General features: G+C 39.3%; 2 protein-coding genes across 6 annotated transcripts in view; one reads left to right on the forward strand and one right to left on the reverse strand.

Annotated features, from left to right (window-relative positions):
* The window catches only part of ANKS1B (ankyrin repeat and sterile alpha motif domain containing 1B), a 1,177,049-nt gene that overhangs the window by 313,785 nt on the left and 842,014 nt on the right, over positions 1-21,250 (forward strand). The gene's annotated exons all lie outside the window — the stretch shown is intronic.
* GARIN6 (golgi associated RAB2 interactor family member 6) lies at positions 2,103-3,784 on the reverse strand. Its single transcript, XM_053586377.1, has 3 exons — positions 3,170-3,784; positions 2,615-2,705; positions 2,103-2,350 (listed from the first exon to the last, which is right to left on the reverse strand). The coding sequence occupies exons 1-3, from the start codon at positions 3,782-3,784 to the stop codon at positions 2,103-2,105; spliced, it is 954 nt and encodes a 317-aa protein (XP_053442352.1).

The following is a 21,250-nucleotide window of genomic DNA, read 5'->3' on the forward strand; positions in this document are numbered from 1 at the left end:
AATGAAGCAAGTGTATTAATTTCCTTTCCCTTTTATCACTGTAGGTGTGGGAAGTAAAATCTATATGTGAAAATGTTAATTGATGACGTGAAACTCTAGGCATAGAATTTAACTCTTCTTAGTCATCATTCACAAATAGCAATTTTTAAAGCTTTTTCTATTATTTATTCTTTTTTTTTTACCTTAATATCTATCTCTTCCATCGTTTAATTAAAAGATGTGAAGTGAGAGGATACATGTTGTTTTAGAATTTTAAGAAAACTCTGTTACCCAGTAGTGAGATCTAGTGGTAATAAGCATCAAAGGAATATAAGATTTAAAAAGAGATTGAGTCAGACAAGTGGTATTTACATTGAAGTGGTATTTACATTTCTTCTTAGAAAAGAAATACAAAATGTGCCCTGCTTCTAATAATCATTCATTCTTTGCTTATCAAGGGACTGCAATGTGGTAAACATGTTCCTTGAATACAATGATAAAGTTGGTTCCTATCTACAAAGAATTTACTGGATGATCTTTTTAAAATGTCTTAAGGAATCTCCGGCATTCTATGAAATGTATTAAAATAAAACTACATACCACATCAAACAATTTTCATTGTAAAAATATAAAAGATTAAAAAAAAACTTTTATGTTTGAAATAATGTGCCCTAACGTATTTACTTTATGATTAGATGTGATTTCTCAGTAATATAACCTCAGAATTTGCTAAGGTAGAGCATCAGACCTACATAACGTCTTTCACATTTTCAGGTCATTTTTTTTCATGTCTGAATTATATTTGGAGGCCATTAAAAATCACTAAGCCATAAGCACTGTGAAGGTCTAATGAAAAACCATTTCCTTACAGAGCTTTTGGGATCAGTGCAATTAGCATAGTGCTTTGTACATTTTTATATACCTAGACTTGTTGGATTGGCATAAATTACATCTCTCATTTATAATCCTTAATTGTATCCACCAAATGTGTGAAGTATTTTTTATATTTAAAGCACAGTGCTAAACTTCAGAAAGATGAATATCATGGAAAGAACAGACTTAATTAGGGGCCAGGTAACCTATACATTATGGTTTTGGGTTATCAAATGATACAATATATTAACTTTTGTACTCAAACAGATTTTTTATTTGCAACATTAGAAACTTGATGAATCCTATGGATCTTACAATACTAAAATTACCTAATCTCTAGTTTTTGTCTAGATCTTGAATTGATCCTATATATTCAGGTTTTCGCTTTTTTTTTTCTTTCTTTCTCTAAGAATACTAAAATTGGAATGAGCAGGCTAAAAGATAGGTGCTTTGGAATTTATGCTCATGAATATATCATATGAAATTGTATTCTTCCATTGTGACTAGATGAAATTTCTACAGGAAGCAATTCCTTTCAAATTCATGAAAATTTAGAATTTTAAATAATATCAGGGGATTAAAATTCTTGGTAAATACTAAGAAGATTTACTTTAAATAGAGCTTTTGTGGAATAATTTCAAACCAGTGAAGTTGGGCAAATAATGAGAAAGGAAATCAAGAATAAAGAGACCTTCCTAGAAGGGATGATTAAACTCAAATTTGTTTCTCAACACCATCATGTACTGAGTGCCTACTATGTACCAGATACTTCTCAGGTATAATCTCTAATTCTTGAGGTAACCCTTTAAAGGAGGGAATAGGTAATCTACTCAGAGTCAGAGTTGGTAACGGACAATGCTGTGATTCCAACCTGGAGTTTTAAAAACTCGAATATCATGCAGCTTCCTGCCTTCATTTACATTTTCCTGCTTACCGTTTGTTGCTTTTACCCCTGGTTATATATTTTGGAAGTTTTAGAAGAATTCTCTTTGTCTCTAATGTAAGATCCTATCTTTGTGAGAGTCATCGACATTTTATTTTGTCATCTATTCATTTAATCGCAAGCATCATATTAAGGGGAAGTTAAAGATGGTTCAGAGCCTGCCATTCGTAAACTGCCATTCATTTTATTGTTACCCTCCCTGTTAATAGAGCCTGCTTTCTTAGAGCAGAGAATCTGAGTTGATAGATATGGTGAATTGTATTGCCCTCCCCAGGTCCTAGGTGACAAGCCCACCTCCGTGCCATGTTTAGTACAAACAGGCTTTGAGGCTATTTCCTAAAGAGTGAATGCTGCTGGGTAGAGACCTTCTGGCTTTCTCATCTTGTTCACTCACGCAGTCTTTGCTTTGCAAGGTTGAGATGAGGAGGTCTTGATCTTGACCCTTCGGCTGTTTTTGCAATAGCCTTTCCGCTGGTCTCTCTGCTCCTGCAATCACCACACTCATGTGCCTTCTGGGGAGAGGCCAGCTGCTCTCACTGATGTACGCCAAGGGCCCTTGAAGGAAGGGCACTAGGACAATGTTAAGACACAGTGGAAGCACCCTGTTTGGCCAGGCAGGCTACGCCTCCTTCTTAGCCTTTGAAGAGTGTGCGTGCTGGTGCTGTCTTCCTCTCCTGCAGTACAGACTTGGTTGTAGTTACATACATGGCACCTGCAGTGGTGCTTACCACCAACACTCTGCTGCCACCACTGCCCCTTCCTAGTACTGAATGTGTTAGACATGGCAGGCATGCGGGATTCACGTCTCCCTCTCAATACCAAAACAGGTAGGCCCACAGGTTGCCAGGTTCATGTCAAATGTGCTGATGCTGAATTGATCTTTCCTGCCGCAGAACCTCATGGCATATGCCTAGGAGGAAGATAAAGAAGAAATGAGGTAAAGAAAGTGAGACCAACAAGGTCTGCCTTCTCTTCCTATAGCTAAATAACAAGAGGAAATGGCTGGATGTGTACTTAAGCATGCTGCATTGCCACTAATGCGGACAAGTGGCAGTCACAGGGAGACACTGGGCCCCAGAACATATCATTCTACCTAGGTTGGAACAGTTTTGTGTTAAGAATAGATTGAATGGTCAGGATACATTACAGGCTGCATTACAACCTTGAGTAAAAGTAAGAGTTGCTAACAGCTAAGGAACCTCTGAATCAGACTTTGGAGCAGTGCTAGGAACCACTGCAATGTGCCACAGCTTCCAAATGGAAGCTCCTTTGGCCTTGAGTCCTTCCAAATGCAAGGCATTTTCCAGGTGAGGCTCATCAGAACCTTGGCCTAAAGCACACCATCCCCATCTTCTAGTCTTTGCAAAAACTCACCACTGGGCTCCGGTGCTCTTGCAAAGACACATAGGAGCCTATGGTGTTCCCAGCTAGCATGGCCTCAGTACCACTGTAAGCCACCACTGGTGGTCTCAGGAGGTAAACAAGGTTTTCCCAGTGAACAAAAAGATCTCTTGTATCTGAAGAGCAACACAGCTGAAGGTAAAAAGAGCGGCCAGTAACAAGCTTCAGGCGGATCTGCTGTTTGATCGTGTTATGAATGCTTATCTTTACAAACTTCAAGGGAAACATCCTGGTTAGCTCCAAGCCCTGTGTAGGGTTACAGTGTTTTCCCCGGGCAGCAGGGCCACATCTGGAGCTGTCATGAGGGACAGCGCTGGGCTGGGCCAGCAGCATGACGTCGGGCAGCGTGAGGCTGGGGCTGGTGCGAACAATGGCCACTGTCACCATTTGGGCGCGCTTGTGCACATCAGTCACTTTTCCTCTTCTGCTGATCTGCATGAAGTCACTTTCGAACATGGGAGCGTACCGGAACATGACGTACTCGCCTTTGTACAGCTGCCGCTGCAGCTTCCCCATGGGCGTGTTGAACATGCCCGTGGCGGGGCTGTTCTCGGCTGTGTAGTACGGCAATCCCAACCGCTCAGTCATGGCCACCTTGTATGCAGACAGGTGCGCGCCTTCCTTAGCGTGCCTTGCAGGGGGCCTGTGCCCTGGCTTCTGAAGGGCAGCCAGTGGTACGTGGAAGGCTTTTCTGTCTGTGAGTGAGTGAGTGAGGCCTGGGGGAGGCGTTGATTACCAACCGCTCAGGGCCAGAAGCAGCTGGGTCCCTGGATCCACACCGCCCCGCGGGTGCCGGGGCGCCCAGGTCGCCATGGTCACTCGGGAGGGGCCTCCGCCTGAGCCTGGCGACTGGCTCACACCTGCCTCTGCTCTCAGATTCCAGAACCTGACTGCCAGTCACAATCCCATGCTCTTCCTCAGAAACCCAAACCTCGGCCTCCACCTCTGCCTGAACCACCCTCCACGGGACCCCTTTAAACCCTCCTGCGCATTGTGACTTGACCCCCACTACATACCCCTTTGTTTCTATTACCCAATAGTCCCTTCCCGGGGGCAGGGGACTGTCCTTTCCGCCCCGCCCACTCCCTACTCATCCCCAACCCCCCTGCCGCCCAAAACACACCTCAGCAGACCGCTCTGTCCCCGTCAAGGGAACTGTCCAGGGATCTTAATGTCAAGGGAACTGTCCAGGGATCTTAATGCAATCCGGCAAATTGCTTTCAGAATTGATTTACACTGGAAGGCCGAGGTGGGTGGATGGCCTGAGCTGACGAGTTCAGAATTTGAGACCAGCCTGAGCCAGAGCAAGACCCCATCTTTAACAATAGCCAGATGTTGTGGCGGGTGCCTGAGGTCCCAACTGCTTGGAAGGCTGAGGCAGGAGGAGGGATGACTTGAGCTGGAGAGTTTGAGGTTACTGTGCTCTCTGACCACTGCATTCTGCTGAGGGTGACAAAATGAGACTCTGTCTCAAAACAAAACAGAACAAAACAAAAAATTGGTTTGCAAACGCTCTGTTAGACATGAAAGTTTATACTTTCTCCATATTCTCTTTTATCCAGGATTTTAATTATAGACATGTACCTGAAAGAGAGAATTGGGCAAGTTGGTAAACTGGTTAGTACAGGATGTTTACCAATGATTGTTGTAGCATAGAAGACCATAAACAGAATTAATATCTTACCATAGTGAGCAGGTTAAATAAATTATGGAGCATTCTATGATTGAACACTACGTAGCCATAAAAATGCTTATGTAGTTTGCTATCTGTTGATGTGAAAAGATATCCCTGGCCATTTTTATTTTTCCTTAAAGAAAGAGCAAAACAAACAGATTTCAAACTGTAGAACAGGTACGATTCGATTTATGTAAGATCATGTGTGTGTGTTTGGGTATAGAATTCTGTTCAGTGAAATGTTTAAAGTGCTTCTCTGTGAATGGTATAACTTTTATTTTCTTCTTTTTATTTTTATTTTTTTTTTTTTTGAGAGCCATAATGAATTTTATGTTTTGACTCACCCTCAAATTGCTCTGGCTCTGTTTAAATAGCCTTAAATATTACATTTATGGCCAAGTGCCGTGGCTCACACCTGTAATCCCAGCATACTGGGTGGCTGAGGCTGGTGGGTCCCCTGAGCTCAGGGGTTCCAGACCAGCCTGAGCTAGAATGAGATCCATTTCTAAAAAATAGTGAAGCATTGTGGTGGGCACCTGGAGTCCCACCTAATTGGGAGGCTGAAGTAAGAGATTCCCTTGAGCCCAAGAGTTTGAGGTTGCTGTGAGCAATGATGTCACCGCACTTTGGTGAGGGGGGGCATGACAAAGTGAGACTATGTGTCAAAAAAAATCACATTTATGCTATGCTCTATTCTTTACCTATCAAATTTTATTGGGGGGGGAAGCTCTGAAGAATTTTGTCAGCTATTACAAATATTATCAAGTCAATAAGATTAGTATCTTTATTGATATGACACTATGTGATGGCATATATAGACACATATGTAATGCATCTATAGTTATTGAGTCTTTAGTTCTATAGATCAATGCAAACATAGTCTCTAACTTTTTCATATTAAAATGTCTGGTTATTTCTGATACATTTGCATATTTTTCTTATATTTATTGAGATGCCTATTCATATATCAATAGCACTTCTTGCAGCCTTTCCAAAATCCTTATATCTTAATTTCTACTTCAAGTCCTGTAATTAGCAAAATCAACAAGGCGTACATTTAGTGAACTAACATTTAAAAAATATCCAAGTGGTTCTGGTATTGTTTTGATAGGAAAAACTGGATGGATAGCATTGGACACAATATAATTTAATATATAGTACTTTAAAAAATTTGCAGGTATGCCGACTTTCCTAAACCACTTTTATACCATGCACACATATGACAAGATTTTTGTCTTGGGGTTGCATCAGAGCACTGGTTTCCAGGGAAACCAGATACCATCTCACCTGTAGCACTTACAGACTTTCAGATTTTCCAAACCAGTCAGTAGAGCAGGAAGAGGAGAACCTCTCGTATGTGGCCTGATAACCCACTCATGTAGCATCTTGGCAAATCTGCTTCTGTTTTCATGAATTTGATGAGGGTTATCTGAAATTCCCTTAGCTTTATGGAAAACTACCTTGTTAGAATTTGCCACAATATTTGAGTAGTTCAGGTGGCCAAATAAAAATCTACTTAAATCTGAGCTTAAGAAGTTCCTCTTCTGTAAATGCCTCCGTTTTCCTTATGTTTGCTCTTAAAGCAGATTTCCATACAGTTAGTCATTTGATATTCTTAAAATACATTTAGGCTTACTCTTCTTTATGTTCAAGTTTATGTCATTGGGTTAATGATTTAACTTCCCTAGGTCTTATTTTTCTCTTCCTTGTTTTTTTATTTTTTTTGGGGGGGGTTGTTTTTTTTTTTGCAGTTTCTGGCTGCGGCGGGGTTTGAACCCGCCACCTCCAGCATATGGAGCTGGTGCCCTACTCCTTTGAGCCACAGGCACTGCCCTTTTTCTCTTCCTTGTAATTGAGATGATCGCTTAGATATTTTTCAACTCTAGAATAATTATGATTTGGTGATAGGACTTTAGCTTTTGCCCCCTGTAATAAAACAACTACATGCTTTGGAAACACTCCAAACAATAATAATTAGTCAAAGTATCCTTCAAATAGTAACAGCTCTGGGAATTACGTAATTCAATGTATCATCTCCTTCTGTTGCCTAATTTCTTCTTCCTGAAACTTTTAGAAGAACCAATATTTGAAATTTGGAAATTGCGAGATTTTAGTTTAATAAGATGAACAATCAGTGGGGGCAGTGCTTAAAACAAGGTGACTGAAAATATGGGTCAAACAGTTTAAAAAGAATTTCATTCATAATGAACGAAGACATATACTACCAGCCAACCTCATCCAGGCTCAGCGGGTTCCTCAGCTGTGGTGTACTGATCAGTTCTCCCAAAAGAAGTCTACATTCTGATCTTTGTGACAGTAAATATAGTATCTCTTATGTGGCAGAGAGACTTTGCAGATGTGATTAAATTAAGGATCTCGAATTGGGGGTGTTATCTAGACGGTGCAGTGGGCCCGATGTACTCACAATGGTTTTTATAAGAGAAGGGCCTGAGCTTCAGAGGCAGAGAAGGTGCATGTGATGGGGATGGGAGAGGTCAGAGGGATGAAGCCACAACCCAAGGAATGCAGGCAGTCTCTAGAAGACAGAAAAAGCAGGAAGTAGATTCTCCCCTGGAGCCTCCTGCCAACACTCTGATGTTAGCCCAGTGAGAATCATTTTGGACTTTTGAGATCTGTAGGAGAATAAATTTGTCTTGTTATAGGTGACTTAGTTTGTGGTAATTTGTTAATGTTAGCCTCAGCAAGCTATTACAGATTTTGGTGCTTGGAAATAGGGTGCTGCTGTCATAAATACATAAAAATACAGGAATGGCTTTGGAATTGGCCATTGGGTAAAAGATGGAAGAGTTTTGAATTGCATGATAGAAAAAGTTCAGATTGCCTTGAACAGAAATATAGATGTTAGATTCTGCTGGGAGGGCTCAGAAATCAGTGGTTTGGTAGGGAAAGCTTATTTTGTCTTAGAGAATACCTAAAGTGTCATCAACAGAGTGTTCATATAAACAAGGATGTTAAACTGGTGAGAGTTCAGAAGACGAGAGAATGGTAGAGAAAACTTATATTATCATAGTAAATACTAAATCATCACAGAATGTTTGTAAATATGTGATTGTTAAAGGTGCTTCTGATAAGGACTCAAGTAAATGAGAAACATGTTATTGAAAAATGGAGGAAATGAAATCCTTGTTATATAGTAGCAGATAGGTTAGCCGAGTTGGGTTGTAATAAGTGATAATTTGAATATTTAACTAATTAGACTTGTATATGAAGTGTTGAAGATGTGGCCTGATTTCTTCCTGGTGGTTATAGTGAAATGTGATGGGAAAGAGATAAATTAAGGAAAAAACTGTTGAACAGAAAGAAATGAGGACTTGATGATTCTAACATCCTTAACTTACTCAGATTACAAAAGATTCTAAAATTTGAAGATTCACTGTCCAGAAGTGTGCTGTAAGAAGAAAACCAAAGCCACGGCTAGGTAACATTTTTCTAGTGCCTCAGTAGGATCAAAAAATTAGGTTTTTAATCACAGAGTGAGCTCTTTGAAGAGACTAGGAATGTGATGGATTCATATACCTGCTTTGCCATCTCAGCATAATCCACAGTTGGGGTTATTTAGGAAATCCCTGGGAGACCCATAAGCTTTTCAAGAATAGCATATTAGCAGAAGCTTTGGAAGCTTGGACTGAAAGGGGCAGAGAGGACAAGATGAAAGAAAGCTGTTGGGATTTCCAAAATTCTACAGGCAGAAAATGGGCTTATAATACTACCAATTTACAAACATAGGTTAACCTTTAAAAAATAGGGTGGAGGACTCAGAGGGTGGGGCTGAGGAACCAGAGCTTGGAGCTGAGAAATACAAACAATAAATTGTAGGCCTTGAAACCGTATGGCATTTACCCTTTTGGATTTCTAAATTGCTCTGACTGTTGACTCCCTTTTTACCTTTAATTTATCCCTCTTTGGTTAGAAATACCTATAATGTTTTTTCCTGTGTTTGTCCTACCATTATATTTTAGGAGCAAAACAACTTTTTAAGTTTTAGATGGAGTATTTTGCCTTGGGATAGATTATGCTCTATCTATCACCCTTACCTTATTTAGACCAGGAGATTTGGGACTTTTGAGCTTATGAGATTTTGAGATTAATTTGATTTTGTATAATAGGTTAAGATTCACGGGGATGTGAATGGATTTCACATGATGGGTAGATGTGAATATTTGAGGGACAGAAGATACTCTGTGACAGAGAAAATAGTGCTCACCCCAAATGTACTTCCTAGTATCCAGAACCTGTGAATATGTTATCTTATGTTGCGAAAGAGACTTTGCATATGTGGTGAGTTATAAATCTTGAGATGGAGAAATTAGCTTGGATACCCTGTGTAACACAATGTAATCACAAGGGTATTTATAATAGAGAAAGGGATATGATGAGGAAAGCAGATGCAGATTTGAAGATGTTGTAGCTTTACGGATGGAGGAAGGGGGCTATGGCTTCTTGAAGATGGTTTCTTCTGAACCCCACAGTCGCCTTTATTGTCCATATTTCTATCAGCATTCTGGTTACAACCATTTAACCAATCCCTGAAAAGTTTCAAACTTTATCTAGTCTTCTTGTTGTCCAAACTCTCACTAGAGTCTAGACCAGTGATTTTCAACTGGTGTGCCATGAGAGGATCTTAGGTGTGTCACGAAAAATTTTAACAATCACTAATTAAATTATTTTTGAAAGAAGTTCAAAGCACAAATATATATTTTTTAACTCTTTTTTTGATCAACATGATTTAAATGTGTCGTAGAAATTTATAGGTTCAAGCATGTCATGAGATTAAAAAGGTTGAAAATTAATGTAGACCTTTCTAGCCTGCTGTCGCGTTTTCCCAGCCTCGGCCCAGTACCCAGTTCTGAAACTGTTCCCTCATCTTCATTTGCTCGTTATCAACCACACCCCACTTCTTGGTGCCAGTTTCCTATGTGAGTTCATTTTCTATTGCTTATAACAGAATACCTAAACTAAGCTATAAAGAAAAGGAATTTATTTGTTTTTTTATAGTTCTGGAGGCTGAGAAGTCGCAGGTTAACAGGCTGCATCTGGTGAGACCCTTCTTGGCAGTGAGGGCTCTCTGCCTTGTCCCAAGGCAAGGTGAATGTCACCCAGCAAGTCTGGCTCCTGTTACTGTCCCCTCTGTCAGACTGAAACTAGCGTGATGGCCCCAAACTGGAACACATATGAGCTTTACAACTTCTGAGCATTTCTGAAAGTCCTTTCCAGTGCTGGAGAGACCCTGCCCATTTCCTAGCATCTATTAACCCATCCACGCATAGATCACAGCTGAAATAATAATGATCCTCTGGATCAGGTGGGTTGGATGGATGTGTTTTCAGACAACATGCCCGAGGCTATTCTACAGCTTTTCTCAAAAGCATCCTTTTTAATGAGGAAATTTCGGTTTGGAAAAGTCAATTAACTTGTTTATAGTGACACAGTTAGGAAGTAGCAGAGGTGAATATTCAAACTCAGGTCTCTTTGGTCCTAAAGCCTGAAGCCTTTTTACTTCTTTCTTTCTTTATTATTCAATCATGTCTCCTAAGAGAAGGGTACTGTTCTAGTTTACATCTTTAGATGTTTCTTAAGCAAAATGTAGAAATGGGTTAACGAGGCCTCTTTTCCCCTGAAAAAAGAGATATTTGATTATGTCAGAAATATCTGCTCAGGGCTTTTTGGAGGCAGAGCATGATGGCAGACAGGATGGATGTTTAGCTCAACTTTCCCAGAACAGCAGGTTGAGAGTGAGTGGGCTAGAACTTTCCCTGTGTGGAGTGTTGGTGTAGACAGGCAGCTAGAGGTGTTCAGGGAAGTGGTGGATTGCTGGACTTGAAGAAATACCTGTTCAGTGTCGATGCCTCATCATTGTTATTAGAGGATTAATTAATGAAAGTTTTCAGTTATTTTAGTGTCTTCAGCAATTTATATTGTTGCTTATGTTGAGTTTAATCTTAGCTGCAGATAGGAATGTATTCTGTATTTATGTTTAGAAATATATTTCTTATTTCCCTATTTTTCTCTTTGCAATTTTAATTATATAAGTTATTCTTTCCTTACTTTCCCAGGTATTCCATTGTTCAGCTATTGAAAACCTGTCCTCATCTTCCTTTCTGTCTTATATTCATATCTCTTCCCCTGTTACCCTGCTCTTTACGAACCCCAGCTTCCAAGGATGGTTTTTCATTCATCCTAGTGTGTGTCAGTCAGCCCTTACAGCCTCTTTGTAGCTAGGAGCTTAATCTACTAGAAAAGCAGGTAAAACATATAAATGTCTTAACACAATAATTAAGTAAACGAGGTGAGGTTTATATTAACCAGTGTGATGTAAGTGCTCCTAATTCTGTATGAAATCAGCACATTGTACCCCATAAATGCATTAATGTATACATGATCTATGATTTAATAAAGAAAAAAAGCAAAAAAATTTCTTCTTGCTAGTGTGATATGAGAGATTGGGGGTAGCCATTAAGGGAAAGGAGTACACGTTTAGGGAGAAAACAGGTTAAAATACAGAGGAAAGATCAGGGAGGCGACCGAAGAAATGGTAGGATAGACCGAGAAAGAAAAAAGAAAACAAAGAATGTGAGCTGTATTTTTAATCTCTGGCTGCAAGGGATATATCGATTTTTCAAACATGCAATGATGATGGGAACACAGGGAGGGAACTTGGGCAATTTGTCATTGTCACCTGAATGTGGAGAAGAAATTACAGAATGTTATACACCTTTGATGTGCCATTTTTCATTGCAACAAGTGGACAGCTGGCTACCAAAAGTTCACTGAAGAAGTATTATTTTAGGAGACGATTGTTTTAATAATTGGGTTTGTAATTTAGTCTTAAAATTTTCTGTCCTGCAGCAACATATATTTAGCCCAGAAACCAAAATATGTGTATATATTTTAGTTCTTAATGTAACCTGTTTTTTGGGTGGTGCCTGTAGCTCAGTGGTTAGGGCATGGCCACATACACCCAGGCTGGCGGGTTCGAATCTGGCCTGGGCCTGCTAAACAAGAACGACAACTGCAACAAAAATATAGCTGGGTGTGGTGGTGGGCACCTGTAGTCCCGGCTACTTGAGAGGCTGAGGCAAGAGAATCACTTATGCCCAAGAATTTGAGGTTGTTGTGAGCTGTGACACCGCCGCACTCAACAGATCTATTAAACCATGGGCCACATAGTGAGACCCTATCTTTAAATAAATAAATAAATAAAAATATAACCTTTTATTCTGAGGTCAGAGTATTTCATTTTGATATACAACTAGACAGATTATCATATAGTCAATATAAGTAGAATAGACCTTACAGAAACAATATAGATATCCTTTAATTGGTGATTAGAAATGCCCTAAACCAGCCATTCCTCTGGGGGATATTTGAATGAGTAGATTGCCTGACATGTGGTAGAGCAGAGCACAGGACCAGTGTCTGATTTCTGTGCCATTCCCTGGAGAGGTTCCCCTGGACCCCAACCTGGGACAGTGGTTGGGATGGGAGACAGCTCTGCAGAAAAAAAAAAAAAAAAAGACAGAGAGAGAGACTTTACACCAAACTTTAGCACAAAGCCTGGAAGCCTGAAAGGGCATACACTGTTTGATGTGCCAGGTGGCAGCCTGAAACTGTGCAGCCCCCTCCTACTTCTCAGGAGTCTTATTGAGTAACAGTAAAAGCGTAAATGTGCATGAATGCCCAGCAGTTAAAGATATAAGTAAGGGCAACTCATGGCCCCCTGGACGGTTGGGTGAAGGGCAGCAGTTGGGTAAACAGGAAAACAAAGAATGGAACATCTGAAATGGCCAGATGATGTATACAGGGAGAAGGGAAGGGGAAAACACATCTTGACCCTTTGAGCTATATCACCTTCCCTAATTTAAACTACTGATCAAGAATCTAAAGGTCTCAGCCTGCCTGCAGGGAATAGTCACGAGGCCATTCCCCTGACTGGGCACTTTACGCTGAGTTGGAAGGTCCATGAGGAATGCAGTCTGCCTGCCCCCCACAAATCCCATCAAGCCTCAGCCCCCACTAGAGGCCAGTGCTCTTAGGTCATCTGCTCTCATCAGACTCAACTCCCAACCCTTTTCTCCCTGCTGTCTATGATAAGGGAAGCCACTGTATTCTCATATCCTCTCCTGTGTTTTCCTCACTTCTCTGCTTTCCCCAGAGTATTTATATGTATTTACATAGGTTAATTTCAGCTACCAGAAACCAGAAGCCTTTGGTTTTGTGTTTGTTTGTGACCAGAGTTCATAGGCAGAGGCAGGAAGATCTATTAAGCCCAGAATTTGAGGTTGCAGTGAGCTGCAAGTGATCAAGGCACTACACTCCAGCCTGGACAACATAGTGAGACCCTGTCTCTTAAAAAAAAGGGAGGGGGAGGTCCTAATCTAAAACTTCTAATAACAGTTGCTCTTAGTATCATTCCTGAGCTTCTGTTGTCATTCCTTGGATACATATTATTTTCTTCCCATGTATCAGATACTATCTTAAATAAGGAGGATATACAGGGGTGAAAATTTTGCATTCTAGTAGGAGAGACAAACAATAGCAAGTAAAAAAAACATGAACGAATTTTGATCATGATAAACGCTATGTACAGAAGTTTTTTTTTTTTTTTTTTTTTGTAGAGACAGAGTCTCACTGTACCGCCCTCGGGTAGAGTGCCGTGGCGTCACACGGCTCACAGCAACCTCTTAACTCTTGGGCTTACGCGATTCTCTTGCCTCAGCCTCCCGAGCAGCTGGGACTACAGGCTGTACAGAAGTTTTTAAAGGTGATGGAAATGAGTGGTAAGGGCAAGAGATGGCTGGCAGATTAGATTGGATAGGCAGAGGTGACCTCTCTGGGGAAGGTGATGTTTGAGTTGATGCCTAATGACAGGAGGGGGTCAGCCATGTGTAGATCTCTGCATTGGGCCAAGTAAGGCACAAATGAAGGCACAGGAGCTGACCCATGGTCAGTTAGTTAGCGGTCAAATTTTATTAGGCTTTGTGAATCTGGGTACAGAGTGTCACTCTGTCATCGTGGGTAGAGTGCCATGGTGTCATCAGAGCTTAAACCCCAAACTCTTGGGCTCAAGCTATCCTTATGCCTCAGCTTCCCAAGTAGTGTGAGGACAGGCTCCTGCTACAACACCAAGCTAATTTTTCTACTTTTTAGTAGAAACAGAGTCTCACTTTCGCTCAGGTTGGTCTTGAACTCCTGTGCTCAAGCAATCTACCTGCCTTGGCGTCTCAGAGTGTTGGGCTTATAGTTGTGAGCCACGATGCCCAGCCTAGATAAAGAGTTTTGACTTACTCGGAAGGGCTCAACTACAACTTGACTTTCCCTTAGAACTGAAAACAATGTAACTTGAAAGTTTGTCCCCTCATATTAATTTGAAAAAGAAAAAAAATTTACGAAGAGGTGGCCAACACTCAGAGAATAATTTGTCAAATTTTTAAATGAATATTTTGAAAATAAAAGTACATTAGGCTACAAAAGAAAGAGTTTTGACTCATTCTAATTCAAAGAAGAAGTCACTGGAAGATTTAAGGCAACTGTTGATACGACTTCATTTACATTTAGAAAGTTACTTGGTGTATATGCTCACCTGATTATATTAAAAATGTGTCTGCGCTAATGTATTTTTGTAAAGACAAACCACTCAAGCAGAATGCTAAATTATCAGGAAGGTTTGGTTAGATACAGGGCTAGAGCCGGAGAAAGATCAGTACTTTGGAAGAAATTGATATTTTGTTCCCTGGTTTGTAAGATAAAGTACATTTTCAGGGTGTTTTTTACCGTTGAAAGTATCATGTGCTCATTCACAATAGTAAAAAAATGAACAAAAGTATAAGAAAGAACAAAAGAAATTAAAGAAATATTGAGTAACTTGTTCTTAATTTTCTCCTATCCAGGATTGTGTGTGTAGCTATCTGTCTACCTACCTGGTTGTCAACATGACGTGTATACACTTTGGAATTATTTTCTTATTTAATAAACATTTTTATTTAGTTTAAAAACATTTTTCCTATTTTCCCATAGTTTTTATGAACATTATTTTATGACACAACATATTACCAAGGAGTGGAAATACTGCTCAAGAAGTAATTTTCAAGGTGGAGGGCAGGTAGTGAAGATCTTTCATGGATGATCTAGAGATTCCTTGGGATTGATTGCACAGTAGACTGAAAAAGACATCTTAAACTAAAGCAGCTTTTTCTTCTCTGAGGAAGAATTAATTCAGAGAATCAAAAGGAATATTTTTACTCTCTTTGAATTATGAAAAGTCTGGAGATATGATGTATTATAACTCTTTTGAGTTGGGAAGATAAATAAAGAGAAATGAATGAAATATGACTGGAAATCATTAACGGTCACTATAGGACATCTTCAGGATAAATGTACACAGAGGTCCAAGAGGAGAGATCCCACAAATATGCTACATGTAAGAGAAAAAGCAGTTTTCAAAAACGTTTTTGGAGCATCTGTATAGGGATAGTTATGAGTATAAAGCAATGATTTTCAACCCATGTGCTGTGTCACACTGGTGTGCCATGACAAGATCTTGGCAATATTTTACAAAGATTATTCATTATTATTATTTTGAGACAGAATCTCACTGTGTCACTCTTGGTAGAGTGCTGTGGCATCATAGCTCACAGTAACCTCAAGTCCTTGGGCTCAAGTGATCTTGTCTCAGCCTCCCAGGTAGCTGGCACTACAGGTGCCTGCCACAATGCCTGGCTATTTTTTTAGAGACAGGTCTCACTGTTGCTCAGATTGTTCTTGAACTTCTGAGCTCAGGCGTTGAACACCTGCCTCAGCCTCCCAGAGTGCTAGCATTACAGGCATGAATCACCATGCCTGGCCTGATTAAATTATTTTCAAAAGAAGTTCAAAGCACAATAAGTATATTCTTTTTTTTTTTTTAACACTCTTTTTGATCAACATAATTTAAGTGTGCTAGAAGTTTAACTATCTTCAAGTGTGCCATGAGATTAAAAAGGTTGAAAAACACTGATATAAAGAAGGTGGAAATCCTCTGTTGATAATGCCTTTTTTTTTTTTTTAAACTCATAAATAGAGAATTAACTTGAAGGTGGGCCTCACTGAGGTGGAAGAGGCTAACTTTACTTAGGAAAGGCAGGTGGTAGGTGGTGATGCTTCTGAGAGGGTCCTTCAGTTTAAGGTCGCCTTGTTGTGTCAGGTTGTCACCGGGGGTCCTCAAACTGCGGCCCGCGGGCCACATGAGGCGGTGTGATTGTATTTGTTCCTGTTTTGTTTTTTTTTACTTCAAAATAAGATATGTGCAGTGTGCATAGGAATTTGTTCATAGTTTTGTTTTTTTAAACTATAGTCTGGCCCTCCAACAGTCTGAGGGACAGTGAACTGGCCCCCTGTTTAAAAAGTTTGCAGACGCCTTCAGACAGAGGACACATCCTGAGGGCATTTGCATCAGCTCTAGGCTATCCAGACAGAGCTGGTTAACACATTCTTGAATATTTCTTTGCTTTCCTTTCTCTTGTAGCTTCCTCACTGGGTGAGCTGGATCCTGAGGTATCCTCTTGCTCCTATCTGCCCATGGCTGCTTAATCAGCATGGCTAGAGAAGTAGAAAGTAGACAGCTTTTTTATTTACACAAAACAGAGAATAATGCTTTCTCTTCTCAGATGGAACATCTGATTTAAATGTATTAAAGATTTATTGGTGAATTCAAGGAGGTACTCATAAATCATACAAATGTGGAAATGAAAGAGAAAGAAAGTTTACAGTCAATTTTATCCCAAACATAATGTTAAGTCAGTATATGGAACCGAGGTATGCAAAGAACTTTGCAGAGTGTTTGACGTACAGTAAAACACCCTGGAGCTGGACTTTCAAGTTCAGATCCAATCTATATTTGTTTCTTACTGGCTCTTGGCCTACAGCAAATTACTTAAGCTCTCTGTGCCTCGGTAGCAATAACCCTAAAGTGGAGATAATAGTAACTATCTCAGACAGTCTTTTTTTTTTTTTTTTTTATTAAATCTTAGCTGTGTACATTAATGCGATCATGGGGCACCATACACTGGTTCTATAGACTGTTTGACACATTTTCATCACACTGGTTAACATAGCCTTCCTGGCATTTTCTTAGTTATTGTGTTAAGACATTTACATTCTACATTTACTAAGTTTCACATATACCTTTGTAAGATGCATTGCAGGTGTAATCCCACCAATTGCCCTCTCCCCTCGCTCCCCTCCCTTTCCCCCTTCCCCCTATTCTTAGGTTATAACTGGGTTATAGCTTTCATGTGAAAGCCATAAATTAGTTTTATAGTAGGGCTGAGTACATTGGATACTTTTTCTTCCATTCTTGAGATACTTTACTAAGAAGAATATGTTCCAGCTCCATCCACGTAAACATGAAAGAGGTAAAGTCTCCATCTTTCTTTAAGGCTGCATAATATTCCATGGTGTACATATACCACAATTTATTAATCCATTCATGGATCGATGGGCACTTGGGCTTTTTCCATGACTTAGCAATTATGAATTGGGCTGCAATAAACATTCTGGTACAAATATCTTTGTTATGATGTGATTTTTGGTCTTCTGGGTATAAGCCTAGTAGAGGAATTATAGGATTGAATGGCAGGTCTATTTTTAGATCTCTAGTGTTCTCCAAACATCTTTCCAAAAGGAATGTATTAATTTGCATTCCCACCAGCAGTGTAGAAGTGTTCCCTTTTCTCCACATCCTTGCCAACATCTCTGGTTTTGGGATTTTGTGATATGGGCTAATCTTTCTGGAGTTAGATGATATCTCAAAGTAGTTTTGATTTGAATTTCTCTGATGATTAAAGATGATGAGCATTTTTTTATATGTCTGTAGGCTGTGCTCCTGTCTTCTTCAGAGAAGTTTCTCTTCAAGTCCCTTGCCCAGCCTGCGATGGAATCACTTGTTCTTTTTTTGCTTATACGTTTGAGTTCTCTGTGGATTCTGGTTATTAAACCTTTGTCGGAGACATTACCTGCAAATACCTTCTCCCATTCTGAGGGCTGTTTGCTTGCTTTACTTACTGTGTTCTTGGCTGTGCAGAAGCTTTTTAGTTTGATCAGGTCCCAGTAGTGTATTTTTGAAGCTGCTTCAATTGCCCGGGGGGGTCCTCCTCATAAAATACTCGCCCAGACCGATTTCTTCAAGGGTTTCCCTGCACTCTCTTCTAGTATTTTTATAGTTTCATGTTTTAAGTTTAAATCTTTAATGCAGTGAGAGTCAATCTTAGTTAATGGTGAAAGGTGTGGGTCCAGTTTCAGTCTTCTACAGGTTGCCAACCAATTCACCCAGCACCATTTGTTAAATAGGGAATCTTTTCCCCACTGAATGTTTTTAATTGGCTTGTCAAAGATTAAATAACGGTTAAGTAGCTGGATTCATCTCTTGGTTCTCTATTCTGTTCCAGACATCTACTTCTCTGTTTTTGTGCCAGTACCATGCTGTTTTGATCACTATCAATTTGTAATATAGTCTGAGGTCTGGTAGCGTGATTCCTCCTGCTTTGTTTTTATTTCTGAGTAATGTCTTGGCTATTTGAGGTTTTTTCTGATTCCATATAAAACGAAGTATTGTTTTTTCAAGATCTTTAAAGTATGACAGTGGAGCTTTAATAGGGATTGCATTAAAATTGTATATTGCTTTGGGTAGTATGGACATTTTAACAATGTTGATTCTTCCCAGCCATGAGCGTGGTATGTTTTTCCATTTGTTAACATTTTCAGCTATTTCTTTTCTTAAAGTTTCATAGTTCTCTTTATAGAGATCTTTCATGTCCTTTGTTAGATAAACTCCCAAATATTTCATCTTCTTTGGCACTATTGTGAACAGAATAGAGTCCTTAACTGTTTTTTCAGCTTGACTATTGTTGGTATATATAAAGGCTACAGATTTATGAATGTTGATTTTGTAACCTGAGATGCTGCTGTATTCCTTTATTACTTCTAAGAGTTTTGTAGTAGAATCCCTGGTGTTTTCCAGATATACAATCATATCATCTGTGAAAAGTGAAAGTTTGATGTTTTCTGACCCTATATGGATACTCTTGATTGCCTTTTCTTCCCTAATTGCGGTGGCTAAAACTTCCATTACAATGTTAAAGAGCAGTGGAGACAATGGGCAGCCTTGTCTGGTTCCTGATCTGAGTGGAAATGATTCAGTTTAACTCCATTCAATATGATATTGGCTGTGGGTTTGCTGTAGATGGCCTCTATCAGTTTAAGAAATGTCCCTTCTAATATGATTTTCTTAAGTGTTCTGATCATGAAGGCTGCTGGATATTATCAAAAGCTTCTTCTGCGTCAATTGAGAGAATCATATGGTCTTTGTTTTTTAATTTGTTTATGTGCTGAATTATATTTATAGATTTATGTATATTGAACCAGCCTTGAGACCCTGGGATAAAACCAACTTGGTCATGATGTATAATTTGTTTGATGTGTTGCTGGATTCTGTTTGTTAGGATCTTGTTGAATATTTTTGCATCTATATTCATTAGTGATATTGGTCTATAATTTTCTTTTCTTGTTGGGTCTTTTCCTGGTTTGGGGATCAGGGTGATGTTTGCTTCATAGAACGTGTTGGGTAGTGTTCCTTCTTTTTCTACATTTTGGAACAGGTTGAGTAATGTAGGTACTAATTCCTGTTTAAAGGTTTGGTAGAATTTTGACGTGAAGCCACCTGGTCCTGGGCTTTTCTTTTTAGGGAGATCTTGTATGGTTGATGCTATTTCAGAACTTGATATGGGCCTGTTCAACATTTCCACTAGATTCTGGCTAAGTCTTGGAAAGTGACGTGCTTCCAAGTATTGGTCAATTTCCTTCAGATTTCATATTTCTGAGAATAAAGTTTCTTGTAATATTCATTAAGGATTTTTTGAATTTCTGAGGGGTCTGTTGTTTTTTTGTCTTTGTCATTTCTGATTGATGAGATTATAGATTTTACTCTTTTTTTTCCTGATTAGGTTAGCCAAAGATTTATCTATTTTATTGACCTTTAAGAATATATAGAAAGTGCTCAGAACTGGGCCTGGCACACAGTAAGCCTTAGATGTGTTAGCCACTAATAGTGGTGGTTGTTACTGAAGTTGTAGATTGGTTTGATGTCACAATATGAAATCAGCGGAGAGGTATGCCAACCAAAAATACACTAGAATCTCCATAGTTGACCACTTCCCTACATTAACCACCTCCTTAAGTTGACCTAATTTTCATAGACCAGATATGCAGCACATGACTCAATGGAAGTTCCTTATGTTGACCACCTCTGTATGTTGACCAGATTGTTATAGTCCCATGGGTGGCCAACTTACAGAGGCTCAGCTGTAAATAGGAAATCTTTTACCTTCATTTAGATGAGGGTTATTCCTATTTGGGGTGTGGATTTGGCTCAGTCAGTGCTCTATCTCTGCTTTCTTTAAACCCATACATCTCACAACTTTATTTTAGGCTTAAGAAAAATTGCTGTAGGACTTCAGATCACATTTCCCCAAATCCAGCTAACTAGACTGGCCATCTTTTTAACTGATAAATTTGCTCTCATCGTTTTCTTTAAGTGAATATTGTGAATACTAAATATACAATATATTCTTGCCACTGAAATACTTTGGTTTAGATGTTCCGAGTATTTAAAGGAGAACTTCTCATGTGTGAAAAATTAAGTTACTGATAATAGGAATAATAGAATAGTTAGGTTATGAAATGAAATTCTCATAGAATTCTACAGACTGATACTTCACTAATCTTGTTTTAAATAATACATTCCTGGGACATACATTAGGTATGACACGTTGCTTCTCTAATCACAGAAATCTTCCTTCTGAATCCATTTTTCATGTATTACCTCATTAAGGAATCTGCCTCTAATGCCCCCCAAAATCTCAAACTGGGAATTAGAAATAATTTCATAGGAGCTTTTCCAACACAATACCTCTAAGATTTTATATGAGATAGAGATGTTGTAAACCTCGTTTCAGGGGAGGCTGGCTAAACGCCCCAAGGCCCTGTCTGTCTTATCACAGAGGCCTCAAGTTTTATTTGCTATCCAATTCAATGTTTTTAGTTTTGGAGACATGAAGACACTTCACAGAAATTTCAGCAAGGTGATAGATAAGCTCTGGACTTGCTCAAAATATGTATTAGTGTGTGGTTTTTTCTTTAAATTTTAAATGTGTTTTCGCCTGGGTAGGGAAACTTTGAATTATGAAGTAATGATTAGGTTAAATGCGTTATGTAAAGAGAATGATTCGTAAACGAGAGGAAGACCTGGGAGACTTAGGTCTGTTGGCTCTGACCGTATAGGGTGTCTGGCCTGGACAACTATTTAACTAATAAATGTTTATGGCTCT

Source organism: Nycticebus coucang, chromosome 3, assembly GCF_027406575.1.
Source record: "Nycticebus coucang isolate mNycCou1 chromosome 3, mNycCou1.pri, whole genome shotgun sequence".
In the NCBI taxonomy this organism is placed as follows: Eukaryota; Metazoa; Chordata; class Mammalia; order Primates; family Lorisidae; genus Nycticebus; species Nycticebus coucang.

Bases quoted from the DNA above. Each gene is read 5' to 3' on its own strand.
- GARIN6 (XM_053586377.1), bottom strand. From the start codon at position 3,784: ATGACTGAGCGGTTGGGATTGCCGTACTACACAGCCGAGAACAGCCCC. The intron at 2,706-3,169 runs GTGAGTTTTTGC...TCTTCCTCCTAG, and splicing joins AAGAGCACCGGAGCCCAGTG to GCATATGCCATGAGGTTCTG. The intron at 2,351-2,614 runs GTATTGAGAGGG...CCTTCCTTCAAG, and splicing joins CTGTGGGCCTACCTGTTTTG to GGCCCTTGGCGTACATCAGT.